This window comes from Myiozetetes cayanensis, unplaced genomic scaffold (assembly GCF_022539395.1).
Source record: "Myiozetetes cayanensis isolate MyiCay16 unplaced genomic scaffold, myiCay2020 scf4, whole genome shotgun sequence".
In the NCBI taxonomy this organism is placed as follows: Eukaryota; Metazoa; Chordata; class Aves; order Passeriformes; family Tyrannidae; genus Myiozetetes; species Myiozetetes cayanensis.
Window position 1 is genome coordinate 2,588,634 of NW_026087631.1, and position 8,804 is coordinate 2,597,437.

Here is an 8,804-nt window from a genome sequence, read left to right on the forward strand (position 1 = left end):
GGAAGACAGCTAAAGAAACCAACCACCCAGTTTCCAAGGAAAAAGAGAGAAGAAGTTCCGGGTGCGTGCGGTTTTACCTCCAAAACTGACCAGCTGAATTCATCTGGGGATTTTAAAACTGTAGGATGTATGTATAACCAGCAGGATAAACAGCTAGCAGGTGTTTATAATTTTTGCCTTAAACAAAAATATTTCTCAGTTTAAGTATTCAAATCAACCTTAACAGTGTCCGGGTCGTGTCACTCACAAAATAACCCTAGGTGTGGAAATTATATCAAAGCTTCCAAGGCACTTTGCAAACAATCCAAATGCACTGAAGAACAGACATTCACATTGACAGTTGAATTCTTCAAGTCTGAAATCAATATGTGTGTTATTTTCTATGAAAGGTGTGCAAAATGCACAGTAATAGCACTTGATTCATGTAATCAGAATAATATTATAATTAAAGGCTCTATTGTATGATTTCTGCTCGTAGGAACTGATCTAATTTCTGCGGGAAATGCTCTTTTTGTATCAGTGGGCTGTATAACAGACCCACAGTACTTCAGATCCATGATGATCAAAAGAACAGTTTTCAGGAGGGCAACAGGCATCAGCGTCATTCTTTCACAGTCCAAATAACAGTGAAAGAAAATGCAAAGGATAACTAACTGATCTCACAGGAATATGGCACAATAGGAGGGATTAATTACTAAAACCAATGCTCTCTTTGTCACCTACTTCTCTGTACCCTAATCTGCATGCATGCAGCTTCAAAACCCACAGCGATTATCCTGTTTCATTAGTGCTTGCTAACACTGTTTGGGTACCTGTGTTGAGGATAGCAGACTCTGAACTAAAGTCAGTATTCCACCCTGTTATCACCACATGACTGAAACACACAACACACTTGTTAAACCTCATTACAAACAGGATGCTCTGGGACCTCGCTCTTTATTTTTAGAAACACATGCACATAACCCTACTGAGTGTGTTTTCACTCTGGCCATGTCAAGCTATCACTGACTAACCATCAGCACTGCTTCAATTTGACTGATGGAATCTGAAATTGAATATGATCTAAAAAAAAAATAATTAAAAAAAAAAACTCATCCAGATTTTTTTTTTCTAAAACAAAGATAAATTCAACATCAATCAAAAAGGGAAGCTAAAAAGTCTTGGTGTAATGTTAATTTTGGTTTGGTTTGTTTTGGTTTGTTTTTTAACAGCATATCAATGCTAGTTAGATCAGAAAGAAAAAAAAAAAGAAACATTCTACCTAACAGCCCTCAAGTCTTCCAGGAGAAGGCCACGTGTGTTGCAGCCTCCACTGTGCCAGCTCCGCTTAAGGCTGAGCTTCAAAGTCTGGGTTGGCCACCAAAGAGGCACAGCAACTCAGTTCATCCTTCAGCACACACACAGCTTTCAGTGTACAGAGGCAGCCTCAATCATCTCAAAGGGAGTGCTCCCCGTAAACAGTGCCATGCAGGAATGTTTGCAGAACTGAAGCCTTGACGTGGTGGTGTGTTTGAACAGCACCACAGTGGTGTCTGTTTTCTGTGTCAGATGTATGTATGTGCTGTCATCCCCTCCCAAGGAATGGAAGCGTAAAAATTTTAAAGAAATAATTGCAGTTGGGAATTATGCTCTTTAAATACTTTGCTATAATATTAATAATTTAATGTGCTTTTCACTGAAATATTTGCCTGGCTTGTGATGATTCTTTTGGATGAAGTGGTTCTTCCTTCCTCTCTCCCAGATACTATATTTCTATCTGGGTTTATGGCTCATTAGCTTTTTCAGATATACTTCACATAGGTATATAAAATTACACTACAGTACTTTTGGCTTATTTAGTTTTGAGCTGCTGAGAAAGAGCATTTTAAAGTCTTTGACACTTGTTACAAAATTAAATCACGAGTTACCTAAAGACAGACATACATTTGCCTCTTGACTCTTGACTGTGCTGTTAATTAAATGTAACAAAACCCTAAATGTCTATTACATTACCCGATTAATCTCATCAGTAGATATTTATCACTGGAAAGAAAGGTTACATTGAAACCTTTAACCATCATTACTTTACTCAGTTTTACACTCTTTTTTACTCTATGTATTTCTTTTTCTGACAACATGAACATTTACCATCTCTCCCCATAGTAACCTGTCCCACTGTGGGGAAAACACTGAGCTCTTCAATGACTTCCATCACAACAGCAAAATATTTCATTTTTTTCAATAATTCATAACTTGTTAAACTGTTCAGCAGTAGCATTAAGTAAAACATTGGTAACTCACCACTTCATGTCCCCTAATATGGTTATGTTGATTGTCTAATTCATCAGTAAATTTTTTTTTCTTGTGAAAATTTTTATATTAATATAATACATAAAAATGCAACATGAAATCCACTGGGAGAAAAAAAAGTACAGAAAGTGCCAGCATTTTTATGGCTGAAAATAATTCCATCATAGCAGACCAATCAGAATACAGCTACTGTTTACCATAATCCTACACCCATTTTTAAGCATTACACACTGCCCATTTTAAAAAGGAGTAATATGTGAAAAAATGGGGACAGCAGTGAAGTCTCAGATTTGTCATAAATTGTACATAGGAATTTTGTGCCTCTTCAGAAGATTCTAATGTGAGTTATCAAACTGCCCAGTAGGTACAATTAGCCCTATCCCATGGCTAATCTTATGCTTTGAATGTGGATTAATGAGAAAAGAGTAACCCACGCACATTTACACACAGAAATGACAAAAGTTTCGCTGGTCAAAAAAAAAAAAAAAATCAAATTTTCATCTCATTCAGCAAAGGGCATATGGAATTTTCTGCAAGGCATATGGCATTAGTTGATCATGGTATGAGTCCACCAGACAGTCAGTATAGCCACGAGGTATCCAAGGAATGTTTCCCTTCAGTGGGCATTGTCTGTGTATTGATTTGATGGTCTGGATGGATAAAAGCTTTGGTAGCAAATAATGTTTGAGGATTTGGGAACTGCACTTTTATTCTTATCTGTATTAATGCTGCAGCTGCTGAGGAAAATGTTGAGACACTTAATAAACAAGCAAATTAGGAACTAAACAGGACCGGTTTATTTTCATTTACTCGTTGATCCCTTATTTTGGTATTTATTTTCAACCTTTGCTTTTACATTCAGACCACTGCTCTGTGACTCTCATGCCTGAGAGCATGAAGCCAAAGTTATCACCCATTTTTTTAAATAGGAGCAATAATCTAGGTTCCATACATTTTAATGACATTAGCAAACACCTAAAAGAAAGTTGTTTGGCATAAATGATTTATTTTGAAAATTCTGACACGCACTAAATACACCTTCAGGTATTTGACACCAACTGAACTGATTAAAATATCTGTTATGCTGTCTGTGTTAGATATGGGTTAAGTGTTAGTCCATTTCTATATAGCTTTAATTCTCTTTTTAATTCAAGGATATCAGCTTCCTCTAACATATGATAGGTCAACCACTGGAAAAATTAAGAAATTGAATACTGTGTTTGTTCTCATTCATAATGATCACTTCAGGTAAAACAAACAGCAGCAGTGAATTCTCACTTATCCTAAGCAAAATTTAAAGTCAAACAGTTGAGGCCCCCGAGATAAGGTGAAAATGCCAAAGGACCTTCTGCTAACCAAAGTATTTCTGTGCGAAAGAACATCAGAGTCTCAACACCACTATACCCAGCACCAGTGGGTTATTTTTATAGAGGCACTTGAAGAGTAACAGAGCAGCAGTTTGTGGTTTGAAAGGTAGCACTGACTCCTTTGTAGTTCCAGTAAATTTCAGAGCAGTATAAAAGACAGCACAATTTCAGTAGTGCTCCGAATGGGTCAACTTCCTCAACCTAGCACCACTTGCAAAATCTTCCATCACCACTAGCAGAAAGAAATGAAAACTGCTTCCTAGTCCTGCAACAGTTAAATATGCACTCTGCTTCTGATAACGAGACTGGAGGAGAAGCAGTGAGAGTTAAGTAACAAGGGTGTCACTCATTTTTAGAGCATCCTGAAATAAAGTCACACTGTGACTCTTACACCAAAAATAGGATGAGATTAAAAATAGACCTGTAATACTGATAGTCTGTTACAAAACAGTTTTTAACACTTAATACAAAAGCCTCTTGGCAAATAAAACATGGCAACTGAAGAACAAATCCAGGAAAACAAAGTTATTTTTATACTTTCTGCACTGAAACTTTATGCTGAGAGGTGTAGCCACAATCTCACCTAACTACAAAAACGTTGCACACACCCTTCTTTTGAAGGCTCTAATTTAACAGGTGGTTTCAAAATACTTTCAAAGCATATGGAAGTATTACCCTGTAAACCTAAGAACCTCTGCTCTTGACATGCTGTATCAATGAACTGAAAAGAGCAATAACATTTAAGGTGGCTGAATCCTCATTATGTAAAACAAGCTGCATTTTCCTGCTCTACCCCCTACAGTATTTCTATTTGTGGAACACAATAAGAATTGTGCTCTCTGACTTACTGCTCTAAGATTTCAAATATCACTGCAGCTTAGAAACACACCTGCCCTGAGAGGTATTTTCAAACTGAAAAATCATGCATGATTAACAGTTTTTCTCACATCAAGGGCTCCTTCTTTCCTCCTGTATGTTGCACCAGACATATTGAAAGCCTACGTATCCAAGATATATACAGTATGCTAGATAACACTGAAAAACCTGAATTCAGAAGAAGGAAAAAAAAAACCCCAAACCAAAAAGTAAGAAAATCAGCTTTTAGCTTAGGAACAGTATTTTCACACAGCTGTAGAACGTTATTTGCAGGTTTGCTCTAATGAACCATATTAACACAGCTTCCCAACCCTGCCTTCCTGCATTTACATTCCACGTATTATGCACCAAAAAAGCAATATACAGATAGAGATCCTTTCAGCCTGACTAGCCTGACAGCAAAACCAGCAGAGAATTTTTCATTGATTAAAACAGAGAATGGAAGAAAACAGACCAACCTTCACAATGTACGTCACACCAGGTCCCAGGATCTTCTCACTCGAGTGCAGCCATCCTCGAGAGGGTTTATTGACAAAGCTGCTACTTTGATTCCAATCTTCACCTCCCAGGTGCGTTTCCTCTGACCGTGCTTTTTTCCCCATGCTCATCTTGCTCACGTCCTGCTGAGAACACGAAGTGGCAGAGACAAGGTTACATGTGTTGCCTGAAGCCCCTGCTGCTGAACTAGAAGCACTCGAGCTTCCCTGCAACTTGGAGACAGCAAGCTCCTTTACTGCAGAGGAGAGGTTTTTGATACCCAAAAGGCTGCCTGTGTTAGAGAGTTTCAAGTGGGACACTTTATGGATGAGGGTACACAGGGTGGTGGGTCCATCTTCTTGGTCCTTGCGGAGAACCTCTGGCGGGACCAGGTACGAAGGTGAAGCCGAAGTCGTAGCAACTGCTGAGACCTTGCTGTTCATGGACAAATTGTGAATAAGATCATCAACTGATGTCACGGAATCATTCCTGAAGCGGTTATACTTGGTACGTTGAAGCATGCCCTTCTATCTGCTCTCCTGCATATGTTCTGGCAAATCTGGTGCCAACGCAGGAGATGCCTGCACTAACATAGCAGGCGATTCATAACGACACGGACGGACGACAAGATTTTGGGGGGGAAAAAAAAAAAATCAGAGAGTATAAGGAAAAGCAAACAAACAAACAAACAAAAAAAAGATGTATATTTTAAAGCGATTTCTTTTGGTTCCCTGTTAAGGCTGGGAGAAGTAACAGTTTTCTGTGACTGAGATCCCAGTCCTGCTTAGAGCTGCCAACTCGCTCACAGCAAAAGCATGACTCACACAAATGAGAAGGACCCTTTTCAACAAAAGGCTGTGAACACTGCAAATCACTTCCTGTAGCCAAAAAAAAAAAAAAAAAAAAAAGAGAGAGAGAAGGAAAAAAAAAAAACCACATCCACCCACTTACAGCACACTAGCACCAATCAATTCTCAAATTTCCTTTTCCTATCTTCTCAAACAGATATTTCCTTTCAACCTTTAATTCCTATCCCCTCCCACCACCCTTTTAGTACCAAAGGCAATTACCTTCAAAACTGAATTAATAGCCTTTATGAAACATCACACTTTATTCTTCTGTTAAAATTCTTCCACCTCACATATTTGTGAATCTATAAAGAAATCACAATTAGATAGCAAATACTTGGATAATATTTACACACATATATCCCCTTTCTCCTGTCCCTGCAGCAAAACACAGGTACCTTAAAGGTTTTCAGAATAGATGACAGAACTAAGGAATATAGACATTTTCTTCCACAAAAGCTGTCTAACAGTGCCTTTTTGTCAATGCTGCCCCTCACAGAAACTGTTATATCCAAATTTTGACAGAGAAAGAAATCCTTCTCCCTGTTACTCCACAAGAACATTCTATTTTAATTCAGGAATTACATAAGTACCTATGTGTGAAGAAAAGTATTTTTCTGATGTCTGACAACAGGCTTAACAGATGTTTTTTCATTCACCACTGATATTCACTCCCAAGAAAGACATGAAGAAGATCTTCAATTCACTGGAATGTTTAGTTTAATTCTGAAAAACTTAAAAACCTGAAATAATATTAAAAAGTCCCGGTAGCAGCAAACTGACATCCTGCAGTGAAAAACAAAACAAAAAAAAAATGGGCTTTATTTAGCACGTTAGTCACAAACACTTGATCTGAGAAGCAGCAAAACATGCAGAAAACAGGTATTTAATGTCTCCTACTCTTTTTTTTTTTTAAAAAAAAAAAAGACAAAATATGTACAGCATTGTGACACACAATGCCCATCACAAGCCATATGGCTTTTTCTTATAAATCAATCTGCTTTGCAAAACATCTTTTGGATGTAGGACAATACACTGCATTATAAACAAATTCAGACCAGAAAAGTTGCATAGTGCAAAGCTATTTCTTAAATACATGACTAACTGCAGCACAACTTAAAGGAAAAAATCCTATGGAATTCCTTCCTTCTCCCATTACTAAAGGCTGCAGTACACAAAGTGTAAATACAGTGAAACAGCCAGCCCAAATACAGGTATTTAATTAGTATATTCATGACATATTGAATTAAATCAGCACCTCTTATCCCAGCAGTGATGAATAATGTCAATGTCTTAGTCAATGTAAAAGCATTTTTCTACTGATCTGCAGAACAGCCTTTCATCACCACACTGCAAACCTGCTACAGCATCCTCACAGCATGCATTCCTCTCTTCATCCTCCTAGCACAGCAACAGCAAGTATACACACCACAGCCTATTTTTACGTGTCTCTACTGCCCAGAAAACCCTACTGCTCCCGAACGACTGTCTTCATTAGAAGCGGCTAGCGAGACTGCAAAAAAAAAAAAAAAAAAAAAAAAATGTGAATGAGATTCTGTGCGTGTGAATGAAAGGGCTGGCTAGCATCCCCACATTTCTGTGAATGAAGCGAGGCCTCGCAGCCTCTGCCAGGCAATCCCTTGGGTGCTCAACCAGCCCAGCCAATACCAGCCGGCGCTGATGACTCATTCAGCAAAGCCTTGCTAAATAGTGGAAGATCCCATTTCGAGCGCAGGCGGCACCCTGTTTTGCAGCAACGCCAGAAAATGAAGCCGGCGTCTGAGCAGGAGGGAGTGGGTCGCCAAGCCCCCCGTGGAAGAAGGGGTGTTCGCCAGAGAGATGCCCGGGGTGTCCGCAGGGGTGGCAGGTGAGGAAAAACCGCGGAGCCAGGTCCGTGTTTCTCCCCGACTGTGTTCATTCAGCCAATTCATTTACATCCAGGACAGGAACATGAATGTGCACATTTCGTTTGATGTTTGATTGCTCTCTCTCTCCGTGCGCCCGCAGATTCACTGATTTTACAGGTTTGCCTTCAGAGACCTCTGAGGCGAAATGGCCACAAACAAACAAACGAAAACAGCAACAAAAAAAAAAACCAAAACAAAACCTCACACCGAGCAAACAAACAAACAAACAAACAAACAAAACAACCACCATAAAAAACCTAGCCACAAAACAAAGCCAAAAGCTTGCTTGAGAAGAAATCGCATGTACTTTTTTACCCCTTTTTTTTTTACCCTGTGAGCACAGTAGATATTTGAAGATGGTATGATCGTCAGTCCACCGAAGGCGGGGGGACGGGGGGAGGGCAGAGGGAAAGCTAGAAGACAAAAGCTTCCCAGAGCACCAGCAAGAGGTCTCTTTTCTGACACTGTTTCACCGGACACAGAAATGCTACCAAGACATCTGCTGCATGTAGAGCTCTCCTGGAAAACTGATATTAAACACTGCAGAGGACTAGAATCCACTGCATCACCCAGTGCTTGAAATCCAGTGCTTATTTCAGTCTCTGATGGGGAAACTGTGTCCTTTACAAATCCAGCCCTAAACTGGCAGAACTGAACATTTTAAAACCCTGCCTTTTATAGTTCCTGGGCTTAGAAACAGTGCATAATTTTGCCCTACAGGCAGCAGGTTCAAATCCAATTCCGGGAAATAATGAATGAAATAAGGAGACCGTGTAATAGGCATGAACTCCAATTAAAATTAGGATCTAGCTCACTCTAGCTATTGCCAAAGAATTTATAATGTCTTTGGCATTTCCAACGCTATGCCTGTAGCTTGCACACTGACTGTACCATGCCTGCCTTAAACAAGCTTGTTTCTGCTAATATCATAGACAGCAAGACATTCAAAGCACCATTTCTTCCTTATCTCTATTTGCAACCCATGTTAAATCAGCTCGTAAAGTGGATCCAGTTGAAAATGAGCCTTTTTCTTTCCTTTT

The 8,804-nt window shown here is 39.2% G+C and overlaps 1 protein-coding gene across 7 annotated transcripts in view; it reads right to left on the bottom strand.

Annotated features, from left to right (window-relative positions):
• Positions 1-7,465, bottom strand: part of SHC3 (SHC adaptor protein 3) — a 59,071-nt gene extending 51,606 nt beyond the window's left edge. Inside the window, exons 1-4 of one of the 7 annotated variants that reach the window (XM_050329663.1) lie at positions 7,287-7,465; positions 6,451-6,643; positions 6,080-6,162; positions 4,991-5,155 (exon numbers count right to left, since the gene is read on the bottom strand). In XM_050329663.1, coding sequence (XP_050185620.1) covers positions 4,991-5,140 — 150 coding nt within the window. In that variant the 5' untranslated portion in view covers positions 5,141-5,155; positions 6,080-6,162; positions 6,451-6,643; positions 7,287-7,465. Of the gene's footprint in view, positions 1-4,990; positions 5,861-6,079; positions 6,163-6,450; positions 6,644-7,115 lie in introns of those variants that run through there. The other 6 variants (XM_050329664.1, XM_050329660.1, XM_050329662.1 and 3 more) reach the window with 6 other exon arrangements.
• Between the last annotated feature and the right edge of the window lie 1,339 nt (positions 7,466-8,804).